Genomic DNA, 19,712 nt, shown 5'->3' with positions numbered 1-19,712 from the left:
AACCATCAGCTTTAACTTCCTTTAAGAACAGCGACACTATTGTATGTAGTTGTTTTGTAAATTACATTGTAAATACAATTGAGAAGATTTTCTCTGTTTGGAATTTTGGAAGAATTGTAAGTGAATGTATTTTGTGATCTTGCCAGAAATATCAACGGGAGGAAACCTTCTTGAGTGCATTTGTATGTCTATATTTATAGACATAGAAAGCGTATAATTCTGAGAGGGCCTCGTGAATAGATACGTTGAAGCTGTTTTCACTGGTTGGATTGCCTAGGACTAGGGGGTCATGGTCTTAGGATAAGGTGTTGGCCATTTCTGAGATGTGGAGATATTTCTTTACTCAGAAGTTTGTGAATTACTAAAATTCTCTATCATAAGAGTGGTAGAATGATGCCACTGATAACTTTGAAGACGAAGATCAATTGGTTTTTGGGGACTACAGGAAATCAAGAGGTATGGGGTGCTATTTTACGGCCTCACTTGAGCAAGATTGGAAATTCCTGCCTGAGATCAATGGACATTTCTGTTATCTGCCCCTCGCCCGCCCTGATTCCGTGCCAGGTGGGGCGGTAGAATTCCGGCAATGGTGTGTGATAACCTCCATGATCTGTATGGCGAGTCACTAATTGACCTCCCAGTTGAGCACATTGAATACGAGCTCCCTGAGGATTTGTAAGTGGCCAACCAGGTGGAGCTCATATGCCTGTATAAAGCGAGACCATGAGTGGGTCCATTATCCATTTAGTCCTGGTTGGGAGCTGTTGTGCTCACCACAATCTTGTGGTTATTATTTATTTTCATTTTGTGCAATAAAAGCACAGTTCCTTCACAGCCGACTCCTGGAGTTATTATATGGTGATAGAGTGGAAAAGCAAAGTTAAACTAGAAGATTATCCATCACCTTATTAAATGCTGGAACAGTTGCAAGGGGTCTTGTGGCCTCCTCTTCCTATTTTTTATGTTCTTGCTGTCTTAACATCACCACACAGCAACCAGAACAAATCTCCCCTTACAGTTGTTCTCAATGAGACCAACCATTTAAATGATAGCTATGTATAATAAGTTCAGTGTCAGCTGCGACTCAGTTAGTCATACTCTCACCTCTTCTTCAGAAGGTTGTGAGTTCAAGACCCAATTCAGGATGTCTGTTTGAAAAATATAAAGATCAACAGAGTGCAGTACTGAGTCAGTGCTGCACTGTGGGAGGTGCCATCTTTCAGATGAGATGTTAAAACTGAGAACTAATCAGTCCTCTGGAATGGATGTATGAGATTCCACTATTTCGGTTAAGAGCAGGGGAGTTATCTCTGCTGACTTGCTCAAAGACTATCCCATAAAATCTCAAAATGGAACACGAGAACAGAGAAAGAGGGTTTTGGGGTGACTGATGAAGCACTGAAGCCATTAGTGGGGGAGGTAGGCAGTGGGGAAGAGATGTCATGATTCTACAAGATGGCAGGAGGCTCTTAATGACCACCCTCAGAAGAGAGTGGGAGGAGGTCAATTCCAAGGACCTTGCAGCAATCCCACAGGAAGCCATTGACCATCTGTGGGTGCTCAAGGTCAGTGAATGTATCGGCAGATGACATCTGCTATGCATCACACGGCTAACCTCTCGTGCTCCTCCATGCACCCATCCAGCTCTATTCAATGGCATATGTGATTCATGCCTGACACCCAATTACTCGACCTCACCATCACACACATTTGCCAAGCCTGTAAACCTCACACCCACTCTCACTGGCTTCACATACCCCCAACTATTCAGTAATGGTAATTCATCACCCAAACACAACACTACACAACCACTGACTTCTCTCTTGCATGACAAGGCGGCCCACAATAGAAGGGAGCGGAACTGACCATGCCCCAAATTTGGTGTCGTCAGTAAATTTTGAAATTGTATTCCGAAGTCCGGAATCCAGATCGTTTATGTAAATTGTGAGCAATGGTTCCATTACCATGTGGAAAACACTGCCTAACTTTTACCAGCCTAAACCTAAATCCTGACTTTATATATTCTGATCTGTGGGCAACTTCAGCGACTTTATCACCTGTGCTTAATGCATACATCAACAGGAAAATAAGTATTCCTGGATCAATAGCTACCTTTATTTTGAAGGAAGTGCATCAATATTGAGCTGAATAGAGGATCAAAGCGTATTGGCATTTTATTAAATCTGATGGTAGTGAAAGAAGAATAGCCTTGAGCGGTATTTAAAAGCCTTTTTCTATATACAATGATATTGGGATTGTTAAGCCTGCGACTATCTTACCACATCATGATACAGTGGCCTCCTTGTGCTTTAACAGTGGATCCTAAAGGAGTGTTGATTCTATCGCTTGTGTTACGATCCCAGTTGATATCACTGTCCCAGGGTAGGACCCGACTTAATAGATGCTAACATGTATTTTTGTTTAAATGCATGGGGTGAAATTTTCAATTTTTCTTCTAAGTGTAGGACCAGGTAAGAAAACCGGTGTGCAGGTCGCCAGCTGCACAGTTGTCTTTTCTCTCCATATTTTCCAGCACTTGGTCAAAAAGAAAGCTGGAATCAGTTCTCACGCTGTTAAGCTGGTGGGGCCTGATAGAACCAGCCATGTTGGCTAAGGGCGCCCGATCTTAAAGAATTTACCCTCCATGGAGATGGATAGCACCCCCCTGCCTCCCCCATGCACATGCCCATGCCCTCATGGAACCCTCCCCACCCCTCCCTCCCTAGAATACAGGGACCCTGCCCCCCCCCCCCCCCCCCCCCCCCCCCCACCAAACAGAGCTCCCTCGCATGGACCTCCCCAGCTGAAGCACCCCTTTCCCGGCACAGCTGGGGGTTGTGCCCGGCCATGTCCCTTTCTTCCTGGGGGGCTATACTTGGCAGTGCACCCCTGGCAGGTTCCCTTTGCCTGGTTCTCATTTTAAACAAAAGCAGTTGTATACCTCACCAATGTGACATTACGTCAGCAAGGGGGAAATCCCTAATGTGGGGGGATAACATGGCAGGAAGCCCGCTAATGCGATGTTAACATATTGAAATGAGGTTCCTGAACTTCCTGGGTGGGAGGTTCATTCTGTCATTGGTGAGGGGAAAATGTGAAACCGAGATCCCGCCTCCGAGATTCTCATTTTCCAGCTCTTGTGGGATTTTGCACTTGCGTCAAATGTGGATGCAAAATTCTCCCGCCGTGGAGTGTTGGTACTGAACAGAATCGCAGAGACTGCTGACGAACTTTTAACATTTATTAAATAAGAAAAGATGAACTATAATGCACCATTCCTTCACCCTGACTATACTGTTACTGAACTTTCAGGTATATCTTCTACTCTAACATTCTCAATAAGTACATAGTCGACGTAAATACAGAGGTAAAATGTGGTCAGGTACCCCACACACCGAAATCAAGTGGCAAATGCCACCCAAAACTATTTCTGCAGATTTCTCCTCAGTCCCCCCAGATGTTTGTCACACCGTGAGCCAACTGGTCTCACTGTCACTGTCTTTTGACATGAGGGTTTCTCATCACCACTCTCGAAGAACATGTGTTAGAGTCTTCTCCTAAGCGGCACTTTCTCTCATGCCTCCAGCAAGGATCCACCTTCTCCTGCTGTTCCTTTCCTCTGGATTGCCACATGAGTTCAAGCTTCGCCTTTCACAAAAACTCTCAGATACTCAGCAGACCACTGCATCATAGGCCCTTAATAAGAAGTCACAAACCTTTGGTCTCTGTGGATCTTTTGGCTTTTCACTAGTCTACATTGCTTTACATCTGCTTCCTATAACTTTGTCCTTTACCTCAAAGCCCTTTCTCTTCTGCTCCTCACTCTTGCCTTCATTGAACGGGAGCTGACACAATCTCTGTCCTTGTTCCTTTCCTTTACTGGCTTGTTGGGATATTGTTCCTGACCGTCCCTGGTTTTGGAACATTTCTGTTCTTTACTTTGGGACTTGTTTTCTGTCTGTTCCCGCAGTTTCTATGGAATGCTGCTTCCAGCTGAACTGAAAACTGCATTTTCTCTCTGTGGGTCCCTTGTTGATAAGCAACAACATGGTTTTCCTACTTTGAATGTTGTTGTAAAGCTTCATTAAAAATTCAGGTAAATAAACAAATTCACATTTATAGGCAATGTTTGTAAAGTGCTCCGGTTTTCTCCCACAGTCCGAAAGACGTGCTGGTTAGGTTCATTGGCCATGCTAAATTCTCCCTTACTGTACCCGAACAGGCGCCGGAGTGCGGCAACTAGGGAATTTTCACAACTTCATTGTAGTGTTAATGTAAGCCTACTTGTGACAATAATAAAAAACTTTAAGTTTGACAAGTTAGGAAATGTAACACTGAATGAAGGAGAGAGACAGAAAACAAGGAACCAGCACCTCCCGTCTATCCCTAATTGCTCTTGAGAAGGTGGTAATGAGCCACCTTGAACCACTGCAGTCCATGTGGTGTAGATACACCCACAGTGCTGTTAGGAAGGGAGCTCCAGAATTTTGACCCAGCAACTAAAGAATCCCTTTTATATTTTATTTCAATCCCTTTTATATTTATATTCTCAATGTTCTTGAAGAAATGTTTATTTAAAATCAAATAATATAACTTGTTGAAAATCAAAAATCTTTGTTTGTGTTAACCTGCGTATTCATTGCTATGTAAAATATTTTCTAAACAGCCACAACAGCATAGCTTAAATTCTGCTGGCTCCCAGTTAAGTATGGGTTCTTGAAGAGCTTAACATGTCAGTGCAAGTTTAAATTTTTCAACCTTTTCAAAAAAAAATTTAATCAAAACTACCGAGCTAGCCAAGCATGTAGAACATTATTGTTGTATTCTTAAGGGACAAATAAAGATCCATTATTATAGTGTGTGAGTGTCCCATTAATTGGGAACATTATTGCTGGAGTGTGCCCTGTTAGACTTGTTTGTGCGTGTTTAGGTGTTTAAAAAAAATTTTTTTGCCCACTTTTAACTGACAGCTGACAAAATCACAGGAAGGGAGCACAGGACATCCTCAGTGAATAATGGGGCAAACAGTGCATTGCCTTAACACAACGAGATTGAGAAATATACAGAGAAATGATTGGGAAGGAAGGTGAATTAGAGTTGGTGAATTTGAAGTCAAATCAGGTTTTTAAAAAAAAGAAATATAAGGAGGAAAAGAATAAGAGAGAGAAAATGAAGGAAAAGTAAGAATAATAATAAAAAATACATACTTTAAAGATTTTCAACAATTCACAACCTGAATAAGCAGATTAACACAACAGGTCTGTGTGTCAGTTGTTTTCATGCTTAAACATGACCCTGCAGTTTCCACGTAGGCAGAGTTATTTTGTGGGTTGTTCAAGTTCAGAGTTGCCTTAACGTTATCAAAGATAAGCATCCAGAGAGGGACATGATTTGAACTGTGATTCCAAAGGCATTCAGTTATGGTTGGAAGAAGTTCACAGGATAGCATAATCATCTTAATTCAATGTTTTTTGGCGTTCCTGTAGATCCAATGTAGAAGTTTAATTGGATAAATGCTAACTTTTGGAACAAAAAAGTATATATTTTTTTACATTTCACAGGAACATTTTTAAAAATACTATTATAACTCTGTCCTGAAAACACAGCAGGCGTCAAATCCATTGGCCCCAATTTTTGGGCATCGGTTTCACAATTCAGAATGTGCTCTGCTGGAAACTAGGTGTGAAAGACCCAAATTTCAATTGCCCAGCTCATTCCCCTGATAGTGGCATGGCCAGGAATGGCCTGATGCAGCCCTGAACTCTATTTCTATGCTGAGCCCCACTATACACTCTAGCGGATTCAGTAACATTGCTGTAGGCAGCCTTCCCTTTTAAAAGACATAGTCCATATAGAAGAGAAGTTGCAGCAATGCACTGCAGACTGCTGGATAATTGATATTTACTATTGAGTGCCAGTGGTGCACCGGGGAGGAAAGGGTTCCCTGTCATGTTATTATAAAGATATCATACTTTGGGCTTATTTACTGTAAAAAAAAAGAAACAAGGCATGGATCACTCTCAAGAAATTGGATTAACATGTTGTGGGTTCCTTTTAATAAGATTAGTAACATAAGAACAGTTATATATTGGAATAAAGATTGAAGATATCAGAGTTCTGTGTGTGTGCTCTGCTTAAAGCAAAAGTGAAACTGAGACTAGCGCCAAAATTCTACTGCCCTGTCCACCACAGAATCGGAGCAGGCGAGGGGCGGACAATGGAAATGTCTATTAACCTTGGGCTGGATTTTCTGGTCTCAGGTTGAGCAAGGCCATAAAATCCCGCCCTAGATCACGCCACATTTACTTTCTATTGATGTCACGCTGCTAACCCTTTAAGGTATATCACATCTCCCTTCCTTTTTTAAAGATACTTTCTCCCTTCTTTCAAAAGAAGTATACCTATTTGCAATGCATGTTTATCTCACGTCACCATTAAATAGTTGCACAGCACTGATTCATCGGTGAAAATCTAAAATGGAAAGGTAATGTACTACAATGGCCAGATCTTGTAATGATAACCTTATCTGGAGGTTTCATTAATTGTTCACAGTGATCTGTGCCATTTTCATTCTTGGGTATTGTTCCTGGTTGCATTTGGGATCTTGTCCTAGATGCAATAGGACTGTACAGTGGTTGAGGGCCTGGAATGGATCTGATTTGTCCTCGGTTGGGACTCTGTTGCACCATTCTGTGTAAGGACTTCACAGGACCTTGGGTCTGAACAAATACTTGTCACCTTGCCCTGTTGCCACGTACTTTCTGTGGGGCCTTGGATGTGAACTTGATAGCCCGATAGTAAACTTACAACATTGTACCTGCATTTTTATTGTGCATGTTGATCATCTTCTTTGTAGTTTTAAAAGTTGCTCTCTAGTTTCTGAGAAATAGAATGGGTGAGAGTAGGTAGCCAACTGTGAGCTCTGCTGGTGATGGAATAATTGCACTTAAAGCCATCACTCTCAGATGTAACATTGCAATATGAAGATCTTGCTTGGGGTCTGTCTACATTTGCGAATTAGGGATTTCACTGTGCAATTCATTTGTTCAGCTAGGCTATTAGGTCCAGGGTAATGAGAAGAAGCAGTGTGATTAACACTCTCACACATCTGAAATGACTCACCAATAAATTGCAAACGATTGCCATGACGATATCTCATGGCATACAAACACTGGAGTGTGCATCACAGTTGTGCTTCATGTGCAATTGTCAAATGATAAAATACTTGGTAAAGTAATCACCGCTGGCGATGAAATCAGTGCTATGGACATGAGAGGTTGGGTGCACTTTTGAACAATGAATAGGTAGGAACTTCATGTGGAATCGGTAGTGCTTGCCCATATGCTCTTGTCAAACCTTGTGCTTCTTGATGACGACTTCAATGTCATTGTTCATACCAGAACAATAGACTGTCTCATTCAATCTGTGCCCATATGTGAGTGATGAAGTTCTTGAAGAATACCAAGTTGTATGATGACCAACCTGTGTTTAAAATTGACTCCCCATGAAATGCGTAGCTCATTCTACCAAACAGAAATGGTGTCACATGTTGGGGGCGATTGTCCCAGGCCACTGTGCTGCTCTAGCAATCCAGCAGATCAGGAGTCTCAAGCAGAGGGTGTGTTAGGGGGCTCCCCACAGGGGGCCGTAGACCTCCATGCATCTCTGGCCGCTGGATTTCTGGCATTGTCAGCTCTGCGCCAAAAATCGGTGCAAAGCTGAATAAATTATGTAGATGAGCATTTCCACGTGATTAGCGGGCCTGGAGACTTCAGTCTGGCGTCTCCCCACCCCTACCATGAGTGTTTCACTCCAGCGGGGTTTACAACAACTCCCCACAAACGGGGAGTTGGTGGTCTAGCCTCATTGGAGTGAAAGGGGGCCGTGGAGGCCTCCCAGGAGGTCAGGGGTAAGGGCTGGGTGTGCACCCTTGGCCTGGCACCTTGGCCCTGCCTGCCAGGCATCAGGCAGTGCCAAGGGGGGAGGGCCAGAGGGGGCAGGGCCTGCTGGGGGTGGGGTCTCTGGGGGGGTTGGGGGCAATCGTGGTGGGAGATCCCGCTTACTCTGCACTCGGGCTTGGTGACAGAGGGAGGGAAAAGTAAACTATAAAGTTTATTTATTAATCACAAGTAGGCTTACATTCACACTGCAATGAAGTTACTGTGAAATTCCCCTAGTCATCACACTCTGGTGCCTGTTCAGGTATGCGGAGGGAGAATTTAGAATGGCCAATTCACCTAACCAGCGCGTCCTTGGACTGTGGGAGGAAACTGGAGCACCCCGAGGAAACCCACGCAGACATGGGGAGAATCCAGTGATCGGGGCTGGACATCGAGGTGGGGAGGGTTGGGGCTATAGGATGGGGGGTGTTGAGACTGGGGGGACCGGGGGGGGGGGTGGGGGGGGGGGTGATGCCAATAGGGAGAGGGGATCAGGAGATCGGGATCAGGAGATCGGAACCAGGAGACCAGTGATCAGGGGGTGGAGGGCTTCCACAGCCAGTAATGTGGAGATTGCGGGGTTGGCTAGCCGATCTCCAGTATGGCAGATTGGTACATGTGCAGTGGCCCACTCAGCGCAATGCTGCTGGCTGCTTGGATGGGTTTAGGCCCCGCCTACTGATTTTTGGACTGATTTACCCTCGTGCAGTCTGCAGTGCACAGAGTGTGGGAGATTCATTTTCAAACTCCTGCTGAGAAAACCAGCAGGATTTACTCCAGTTTTTACGCGAATCCAACACCTAGAATTTATTTGGGAGAATCAAACCCGTTGAATTGAATCAGGCCATTCTTCAATGATAGTTTTCCATAGTTTCTGCAGTGTAGAACCTTCTGCCATTTCTTCTTATAGCTGCCAGCATTTACCTTGTATAAAATGTACCAGATCAATTTGGAGAGCACCTTCAAATTCAATGTCAATGAAGTCAACTTGTAGATCTTAATCCTCTTGTTGGGTTAGGCAATCTGCTAAGTGTATCCGATGTGATCAAGTTACCTAATCACACAGTCTTAACCTTGAATCTTTATCAAGATGCTGGAATCTTGGTGGTGCACTTGTCAATGGTTTTACCAAGTTATTTCCAGTGCCTTGTGGTCAGGCTCTGCCACAAATCGTTTCCCAAATAAATATGTATGAAAACTCATGATTCCAAACATTAAGGCTGTTTCCTGCTCATTCGCATTATGGACAGAGATTTTGAAGCAAATGCTATTGGTTTGCCATTTTGCAGTATGCTTACTCCCAGATCTTTCCGCAGAGCATTTATCTTCAGGACCGTTTTCTCCCTAGGATCGTAAAATTGCATTATTGGTGCTTCTGGTAATGAGTATCTCCGAGCTTATTAGTTGTCTTCCATGCCACAGGAAACGCATTTGTTTTTTCAACAATTCCCTGAGCAATGAAGATTTTTGAGTGTAATTGGGAATAAAGACAAGAAATTAAAGAGACCTTGACATCTTCAAAGAATTGCTAAGGCCTGAATATTCTCTTTTTTACTTGGATCAGGCCATATGACAGCACTAATAAATAGAACAGAATAAATTAATCTGCTGCATATTGAAGTCGCATTTCAGATTTAAATACCAATCCTCCATTACATACTGCTTATATCAACAAGTGCAGATTATGGTCATGTTCTTGCATTGTTCGTCTCTCAACAGTTATGTCATCTGCGATACTGATGCATCCTGATACAGTGCATGTAATGTGGTCCATGGATCGAGGCATAGTGTCAATGATCTGTCTTTCTTTATGATACATAATTGAGGTGCACCATTCTGTCAGCTCTTGTACTCTTCTAAAGATGCCCTTTCTCCATTTTGCCTAGTTCAACCGTCAGTTTGTCTCATATATGGATTCTGTACTTACATGGTGGATCAGTTAATGGGCATGCATTCTCCTGCAAGTGTAATGTTGCAGTTCCCTTTAAAACTGCCAATTTTGTCACAACATGCTGGATATTTTGGTGTTGGGTTGTGACCTGAAGTGATGGCAGCCTTTTGAGGCTGATCTACCTTATGATGTCTGACTAACTGTTACTAAGTATGCCATCACGTAGACCTGCAATCATTGGGCTTAGGTTTTCACAATGTAGAATTTTGATGTGACACCCAGAGGATTAATTGTACTTGCACCCTAGGACTATGGATCCTGCACATAGTATTAGTGCACTGTTGTACTCCTGAAAGTTTTATAGTAGTAGGTTGTGTCATGCCCCCTCCTTCCCCCTGTGATACATGTCTTTTAGAATTCAGAGATTGTATGTTGGCACTTGCCCTGTGTCAATCTTGGTCACTGGTGGATAATTACCAGCTTTCTCAGGGCAGATAATTTGAATCTTGGCAAACACTTTGGATGGTATGATAGTATCTGTTTTCCATGAGCTGTGCTGTAATTTTCTATGTTCTTTGAGATTGATGGTGTGAACCATGCACTCACCACACTTCATCATGCACATTATCATCATTTCCTGGTTTGTCAGTCACTTTATGTACATATTTCTGATGGGATACCGGATGTTGCTTGAAGATACCCATTGTGTTTGGATCGGTGCATGGCTCTTTGTAGCTTCATCAGCCTTTGCTCTTGTGCATTGTCATTGCCAATGGCCCTTTCTGTCACAAACTTTGAAGAATTAATGAAAAGCTGGGCACTTCCTTGATGCATACAGAAGCCCAGACTTTCCACTTGCCTTGCTAAGTTTGGGTTTTCCAGTGAGTGTATCAGCAATTGGGGTTGTAATTTGGATCTGTAATTCTTGTTGACCTTTGAGATTTGATTCATACTTGCGTCCATCCTTGAGTAGCCCTTCAATCCTACATATTTTGGGCTTGTTAGTCTGGTTCAGACACTCCTGAATCAAGAAACCATAGCTCCGTACATTATTTAAATATTTTGAATTTGGATAATAGGTCTTGATTCAGACCGAGGACTTTTGTGGACATACTGACAATATTCCTTTGACTTTCCTCCTCCTATAGTACCTGAGATAAATATTACAGCTTCTTTTCCTCACTTTTCCGAAACTCTGTCCGCAAGGCCATTTTGTGGTTGTAATGCACCATGGAGCGGGGGAACTCTGAACTTTCTTGTGAAAGTGCTGAATGCGCGGGCAAACTGGTGTAAATCACGATTGTTTTTTCAGTGGGAGTTCAGACTCAAATCTCCCACACTCTATGCAATGCAGAGGTCACAATCGGGAATATCATTAAAAACTTGGGGGGGCGGGGCCTATTCATTCCGGGACTCTACGCATGCGCAATGGCCCCAAACTGTCAGCCTGCACTTTGCTGGCCAACTCAATTGTTGGCTGGACAGAACAAGGCCCCCATGAGCATTCCCGGGCCAGCCCTGACACCTCGCCACCCCTCCAGTCCAGGAGCGCCCCAATCTTCAGCCCCCTTTCCCCCAGCAGTGAGGATTTCCCCTCCCACCCGGCAATCATCCACCCCAATCGCTGGCCTTTCTCTCGCCTCGATTGATTCCCATGCAGAATGACAATGGGACCCCCTGCCCCCCCCCCGCCAAACAATGACCGCGAGGCCCCACCCCCTTGGCACTGCACCATGCCTGATGGGCAGTGCCAAGATGCCCCCTGGGCATGGGCACTTTGCCCCTAGGGCAGTGCCAGGGTGCAGGCTGGCACTGCCCGGGTGCACATGCCCATGGGGCACCACCCCCACCCCCCCTTCCCCTCCACTGCCTAACCCCCTGGGGGGTCCTGATTGCCTAACTGGCCCTTCACTCCAGTGGGGTCGGGCCGCTAGTTTCCCAAAAGTGGGGAGCTGGTCTGCACCCGCTGAAGTGAAATTGTATTGGCAGGGTGGGAGATGCTAGCAGGCCTGGAGACTTCAGTCCCGGGCCGATAATCACATTTAACTAGATTTGAATGACTTACCTGCTGTTCCCGCTGGTTTCCAGCATGGTCATGACTGCGCCGGATATCTGGTGCTGGGAGATGCGTGCGCCTCGGCAACGCATGTGGTAAAAAATTAGCGCGGTGGGATAGGGGAATCGCCCGCGGTGTCTTTGACTTATTTGTCAGCAGCTCCTGAAGCCATCTGTTTTAATCGCAGCATTCTTTAGCACGATTTTATGACTTTTTTAAAACTCTGCTCTTGCTTGCTTTTGATTTGGCCAACACCCTGGTTGCTCACCTTTCCCGACTGACTTAACCCAGTTCGAGTCCTCTTGAGACGCTGTCCCGACCACAGAATAGACAGAGCCATGTGCTGCAATCTCACCATGAGACATCTTTCTGCTTACTTGCTCTTTGTTGGAGCACAAGCTCAGTGACTTGTGTCTCCAAAGCTTTTCTTCACAGTCACCAATATCCCATATCGTAACTTTGTTGCGGCGTGATCAAAATATCGAGGATCCTCTCATGCCACGTTGCATGATCTAAGGCTGTTCACCATACTGTACCTGCACTTAATCTTGCTGCCACTTCCTTACCACTACTGATACCCATGCTTGTGTTATTATAATGATACAACACCTTGGATTTATTTCCTGCACAAGGCACCAATCACTCATGACAGATTGGGGAAACATGTTTATTAAGACAAGGCAGATGAGAACCGTTCTATATAGAGATAAAGCTCGAAGACATCAGTGAGTAATCCGGACTTGAAATGTTAGCTCTGTTCTCTCTCCACAGGTGCTGTCAGATTTGCTGGGTGTTTTTTGTTTTTGTATGTTTGGTTTGATTTGATTTATTTGATTTATTATTTTCACATGTATTAGCATACAGTGAAAAGTATTGTTTCTTGCGCGTTATACAGACAAAACATACCGTTCATAGAGAAGGAAACGAGAGAGTGCAAAATGTAGTGTTACAGTCATAACTAGGGGGTGTAGAGAAAGTTCAGCTTAATGCAAGGTAAGTCCATTCAAAAGTCTGGCAGCAGAAGGGAAGAAACTGTTTTTGAGTCGGTTGGTACGTGACCTCAGACTTTTGTATCTTTTTCCCGATGGATGAAGGTGGAAGACAGAATGTCCAGAGTGCGTGGGGTCCTTAATTTTGCTGGCTGCTTTGTCTACACTTCCCGCTGCCTTGGCAGAGTTCTGTTCAAAGCAAAAGTGAAACTAAGACTTGATCACATAACATAGTTCCCTTCTGGTAATGTCATCTCTTAAAAGCACAATTACAGCATTCCCCACTTTAATGATGTTGTCATGGACACATGGAGAGGTACTGGCAGGAAGGAGATCATATTTCTGGCAGAGGATAGGAAGCCATCCAGACTAAGCTGCCAGAGTGAGTGGGTAGCACCACCAGAGTGAAATAAAACCTCCTGAGGTAGTGCTCCTAGCTCATCACAATTTGGAGTTGAGTACCTGGAAGACATAAAACCATAGAAAAGTTACAGTGCAGGAGGAGGCCATTTGGCCCATCTTGCCAACAGCCCTGAAGCTCTATCTCTTGGGCCCTAACCTTATGAGGAGAGCCCTCCACTCTTCTCTGCCTATCTTGCTCATGCTGCAGAGTTAGTGGCCTTGCGGCCATTGTGGATACCTTTGCAAGGTAATGTTACTTTCTGCCTCTCTGTGGTCAGCAAAAAACCCAGATTCCTCCAAAGACTCAACACAGCCCTTCCACCAACTTCACCTCCATCAGTCGAAAGCACCTAAATGGCTGCTTGTTGGTTGACCTTTTGCTTAATGTGCACTTGTTTCTAGAGTGCAGAAGGAAGGCATTTTGTGCATATTTGTTGACCAGTATGTTGGTGCTGCATTAGCCTATTGATGACATAATCGTGCACATTCAATGACTTCCATAGAAGGCATTGCTGCTTGATGTGGGCCTGTGGGAAGCAATCCACCAACATCCCTGCCCCACGCTACAATCTACAAGTAGGCCTGAATAAAACCACTAGAAGAATTAATTTTATGCCCAACAGTACTCCTTTTCCCTGTGTTATATGCTCTAAATTACACAACTAAACTTTGTTTGGCAGCCAGCAATAAATGCAGTAAACTTTACAGACAAGCCATTGTACTTAAATCACAATTATAGCTCTGATCAATGGTAGTTTGAGGATATCTTTTATCTCTTGTGTTAAATGGCAGTCTGATGTCTGGTGCTGTTTGCTGTTCTTCCTCCCTGTCTCTTACTTTATTATGGTGGATAGTTGTGTTTTTATTTTGTGCTGTTGAGAAGACAAAAGTAGGTTTCAGAATTTTCAAAGTGGATCTGTAATACTAGAGGTGAAACCTTGTTAGATGTCATCGTTTGCTGTAGACTTCCTAGTCTTGGAGTCAAAGTTGTGGGTTCAAGCCAGAAATTTGAGCATGTAATCGAATTGGCACTCTCAACTGTCCAAGAGAGTCATTCAGGTAAGACTTTAAACCAAGGCATCATCTGCCTTTTCAGCCTGATGGAAAAGACCCCAAGACCAGGAATAATCCATCAGGCAACACCTAAGACCTCTAAAAGAGATGATCTGATCATCTTACGGTGGCACATGACGCCTGGGACCCAGGTTCAATTCCTGGGAGTGTGGAGTTTGCACATTCTCCCCATGTCTGTGTGGGTTTCCTCCGGTTCCTTCCCACAGTCCAAAGATGTGCGGGTTAGGTTGATTGGCCATGCTAAATTGTCCCTTAGTGTCAGGGGGATTACCAGGGTAAATACGGGGGTAGGGACTGGGTGGGATTGTTGTTGTAGGCTCGATGGGCTGAATGGGCCCTTTCTGTACTGTAGGGATTCTTTATTTAATTGCTGTTTATGGGATCTTGTGTGTGAATTGACTACCAAGTTTATAATTTGCATTACAAAAGTGAATACATTTCAAAAAGTCCTAATATCATGGAAGGTTAACAGTAAATACAACTTAACTTTTTTTAGTTTAGTACATCTTTACTAATCATTACCAAAAAATTCAGGGCTGAGATTTTCCAGGAAATCGGCAAAGACCGACAGCAGGTGGGAAAAGTGGGATCGAAACTGCCGACATCAATGGCGGCTTTCTCCACCGCACAGTCCAGGACTTTGAAAAGAAACCTTCAAAGATCAGGTCCCACATTGTATCATTGGCGGGGTGGCCTCTGATTTAGAAGTTTAGTTTGGCCACATTTGGAATATTGCGCACAGTTCTGGTCACCACACTACAGAAGGATGTGGACACATTGGAGAGGGTGCAGAAAAGGTCTACCAGGATGTTGCCTGGTTTGGAGGATATTGGCTATGAGGAGAGATTGGACAAACATGGTTTGTTTTCACTTGAACATCGGAGGCTGAGGGGCCATGTGTTAGAAGTTTGTAGTATTGAGAGATATGGGTAGTTTGGACAATCGGAGCCTTTTTCCCAGGGTAGAAATTTCAATTACTGGGGGATGTAGATTTAAGGTAAAAGGGGGAAGTTTAAAGGAGATGTGAAAGGCAAGTTTGTTTTTTACACGAAGGGTGGTAAGTGAATGGAATGCACTGCCAGAGGAGGTGGTAGAAGCAGATACAAAAGTAACATTTAAGAGGCATCTTGACAGATTCATGAATAGAGGGATGCAGACTGCATGGAGGCAAACGTTCTTTAGTTTAGAAAGGTGTCATTTGTCGGCACGGGCTTGGTGGGCTGAAGGGCCTCTTTGTTCTTTGTTCTTTGATTTGTCCACCCCACAAGCAACTTAGACAACCAAGGATCAGGACGTCATTTGTAAAGACCGTTTTAGAGTTGAAAGAGCAAAGCAGTTCACCCTGGGAATCCCACAGCACTGTCCCATGAGGGCAGTGCCCAGGCATGACCCACTTCTCTCTGAGCTCTGCACTTACCAGGGCTTCTCTGGGAGGTCTGCTCACCTAGGTGCACACCTTAGGAGACTAGTTGTGCTTCATACCGTTTTACCCTCACACTCCAATGGATGGATTTTCTGACAGTGGTGGCTGTGTTAAGTCGGGTGTGGGGACCTGATAATGACATTTAACATTGAAAAACCTGCCCCGTTACTGATGGGGGAGGGGACAATTGCATCATGTATTTATGCCAATGTAAAATGCAACTTCTCCGTTCTCACAATATTTTCCGCTCCCATCACCTAACCAATGTGTGGAGATACGGGCGTTGTGGTGGGCACAGTACGAAGTCTCTCAATGCCAGGCAAAAGTCCAACAGGTTTATTTGGAATCACGAGCTCTGGGAGCACTGCTGATGAAGGAGCAGCGCTCCGGAAGCTCGTGATTCCAAATAAACCTGTTGGATTTTATCCTGGTGCTGTGAGACGTTGTACTGTACTCTAACCAATGCGAAGGGGAGCAGAAAGTCCCACCCAATGAGTTGATTTCTGCTATTCAGTTAGGGCAGGGGAAGGTGGAGTTTCGTTTATTCATTGATAGTCAAGAGATTAACAAGTAGCTCAGTCACTGGCAATTACATTGCATAGCTAGCTACCATCCAACAACTGCTGGATCCTATCTTCCAAGTTTTCTACTTCCCACTGTTTTATAATTGAAATTCCTATTCCGAGCTCCAATTGCTTTTGTGTAACTCATAAGAAGTTTACATCCTTTAAAACTTTTGTGACAAAAGTCCTCATGAGGACTTGCTGTGTAGTGTTCCAACAGCCATCTAAATTTGGTATATACTTAGTGAAAAACACTTGTTACTAATTATGATGTCTAATAAACCTCAAAAGGCTGGTTTTGTTTATGGTCTCACATACAACAAAATCTACAATATAACAAGTTCTTGCCTGTTTTGATAAGGTTTTGATAAGTCCATGAGAAAGTGTTGCAAGACAGTAGTATAAGCATGACATTCATCATGTACCCTTGAAATCTCTGATCACCTTCATGGTTATAAAGTTGTTGGATTTTTGTCTTTTTACTAAAAACAATCACTGATTGATTGTCTGTTTACTGCTATCCCCATCCGGGGTTGTTTCAAATTGAAAAATGTAATCAGCTACAAGATGGTGTTTTGCTTCCCTGCTAATGTAACCCTGTGGTCTTCAGACTGTTTCCATTAACTTACTGCAGGGCCGTTAAATTGTTGCTCATCAAGAAACTATAAACAGAGCTATTAATCTTCAATCGCACAGTTTAATTTATTTAAATATTTAATATAATAGAAATAGATACAGTGCCTCTCACTGGTTTGATATTTATGTGAGCATCACAGATTGGGAGCTTGGTAATAATTTTTGACAATATTTTTTGAGATTACATCTTAATGAATGAAATTTTTTGTTTGCAAACTTGCAGCAGTGCAAAAGGAGCTCGTGGCAAGGGGAAGGTGGGCGGTCGTTGGAAGTAATAATGAATTGGGACATCAACAAAGGAAGCCCCATCTTCTGATATATCTTCCAACTATAGACTAGATTTTGAGAGGAAAAAATGCAAAACATTAAAATGATTCACAATGGCGTCATCATGAAATGGTTCACTTTTTAATGTGGAGAATTAAATAAACAATATTCTGTCTGCATTAGTTATTATTACTTCATATCTCAATTTCTGTGGCGTTTAATATATATTTTTCAGAAATATGAATGGATTCAAATTAGTTTACTGCCCAACTAAAGTATGTGTTTCAATGTCATCACATTGGGAAGTAATGTTTTTGCTGATTTCAGTGGGGGAAAAAATTGTAAATGTGCACATTAAAACATTATTTACAAAATTACGTGAGTGGTCTAATACCTTCACAGGCACAGAATTTATTTCAAGGTAAAATTTGTTTCATATAAAGTACAGCAGAAAATTCTGTGCATATTCTGGTAAATTGATCTACATAAACAATAGACAAGTTCTGTTTCCAACCAGAACTCAATTTTTGAACTGTATGAAAGAATTAACAAGAGTTTTTTTTTAAAGCTCGCTCACTCTCCCACAGAAATGGGCTAGTGGGCTTGGTTATAAATAAACCATAAACGTGCCAGCCTGTTCCTCCTCCACCACCATTTAACTCTGGCTTTGTATTTGTGGCTCCGATACCTGCCTGAGGCATTTGCCTAGTACAAATTGTGTGCTGAGAGAGACTGCTAAGCAGATTGTGCACCATGCATATTCCAGTAAGTCAAGAGAAAGTGACCCCAGATTGGTTAAAACCTGAAATTATTTTTGTGGGGCCAGATGTCCTCTGCTGGTGCCAAACAGGTCACCTACAGGCCATCAGGGAGTCAGCTGGAGATTTGTAGACACCTGTTTGAGGCATGCACATCACCATTGGCTTAGTATAATATACCTAGTTCTCAAAATACCTGGGATGTCCCATCAACGACTGTAAGCCAGTGGGACTTATCACTGGGCAAATGCCTCCTTCCTACAAAAAGATAAATCTAATAATTGTGATTTATCAGAATGCAATCATTTGAGGATTGTTATAAAGGTATTTGAACGTGGTTCTGGTGAAAGTGTGGATACAGTTTGGGGTCTATGATCTGACATGATAAAAACTGACAGAATACACACAGTAATGCTAAGAATTGAGATACCTACTTAAACACTCTTGAAGCTTTGCATGCTTGGAGTATATGCTATCAATTAAGACAGCAAGGTCAATTCACTACACATGACCTTCTGCTCATGTTTGCCACAAGAGCACAACAATATTTTGGATAAGGAGCTTGACACTCCCAGGATGAGATTGCAGACCTGGGGGGGGGATAAGAGAGGAGAGAATGAGGAGTGAGTAAAGGCTCTGGGGAATTATGAAAGGAATGGGACCTGGTATCTGATTGCCGAGTACTGGCAGCGACAAATTTTCTCTGGATTATTTTAACTTGAGTTAAATGTAGACTGTGAGTTTGACATAATGGCCTGCTATTCAGTTATCATTTAGCTGGATGAATAATTAAAATCATACAACAATATTTTGGTGTTTGACTCCTTTTGAAATATGAAGATGATTTTGTAAAAACAGTTTGTTAATAGATCTGTTTTGTCCTCCCCAGGGATTTTTTTTATCAGGATAAGGAAAATATTCAGATTCTATGTTTGCAAGGATGTCTGTTTTAATTAATCTGTTCTCATTACTAAATAAAATTTAATAAAGTAATTGCAACAAAATTAAAGAAAATATTGGAGCATGCAGTTAAGATTGTGCCACATGCTTTGTTTATATGGAAATTTTCTTAGTTAAAGTTTATTTATTAGTCACAGGTAAGGCGTTAACACTGCACTGAAGTTACTGTGAAATTCCCCTAGTTGCCACACTCCGGCGCCTGTTCGGGTCAATGCACCTAACCGGCAAGTCTTTCAAACTGTGGGAGGAAACCAGAGCACCCGCAAAACCAGAAACCCACGCAGACAATGGGAGACGGTGCAGACTCCACACAATGACCCAAATTGGGAATTCGCAGTGAGGCAGCAGTGCTAACCACTGTGCCACCATACTGCCATTAAGCACAATAACCTAGTATTGATTTAGAATAATATTACATTTTTGTTTGGCACAGTGGTTAGCTCTGCTGCCTCACAGCGCCAGGGACCTGGGTTCCATTCCGGCTTAGGGTGACTGTGTCTGGACTCTGCACGTTCCCCTCCGTGTCTGTGTGGGTTTCCTCCGGCTGCTCTGGTTTCCCCCCACAGTCCAAAAATGTGCGAGTTAGGTTGATTGGCCATACTAAGTTGCCCCTTAGTGTCAGGGGGACTAGCAGGGTAAATATATGGGGTCACGGGGATAGGGTCTGGGTGGGCTAAATGGCCTCCTTCTGCACTGTAGGGATTTTATGATTCTATTCTATGAATATAAAATAAAGGATGAGACTGCAGTTTG

General features: G+C 43.2%; 1 protein-coding gene across 4 annotated transcripts in view; it reads left to right on the top strand.

Moving 5' to 3' along the window:
* Positions 1-18,807, top strand: part of LOC144507892 (troponin T, slow skeletal muscle-like) — a 69,986-nt gene extending 51,179 nt beyond the window's left edge. For all 4 annotated transcript variants that reach the window (XM_078235365.1, XM_078235364.1, XM_078235363.1 and 1 more), the window contains exon 17: positions 17,198-18,807. In XM_078235365.1, the coding sequence (XP_078091491.1) occupies positions 17,198-17,249 (52 nt within the window). In that variant the 3' untranslated portion in view covers positions 17,250-18,807. The remainder of the gene's footprint in view (positions 1-17,197) is intronic.
* Positions 18,808-19,712: the final 905 nt, after the last annotated feature.

This window comes from Mustelus asterias, chromosome 19, assembly GCF_964213995.1.
Source record: "Mustelus asterias chromosome 19, sMusAst1.hap1.1, whole genome shotgun sequence".
NCBI classification, from domain to species: Eukaryota; Metazoa; Chordata; class Chondrichthyes; order Carcharhiniformes; family Triakidae; genus Mustelus; species Mustelus asterias.
Note: the sequence above shows the minus strand (reverse complement) of the source record. Positions and strands in the feature narration are given on the sequence as shown.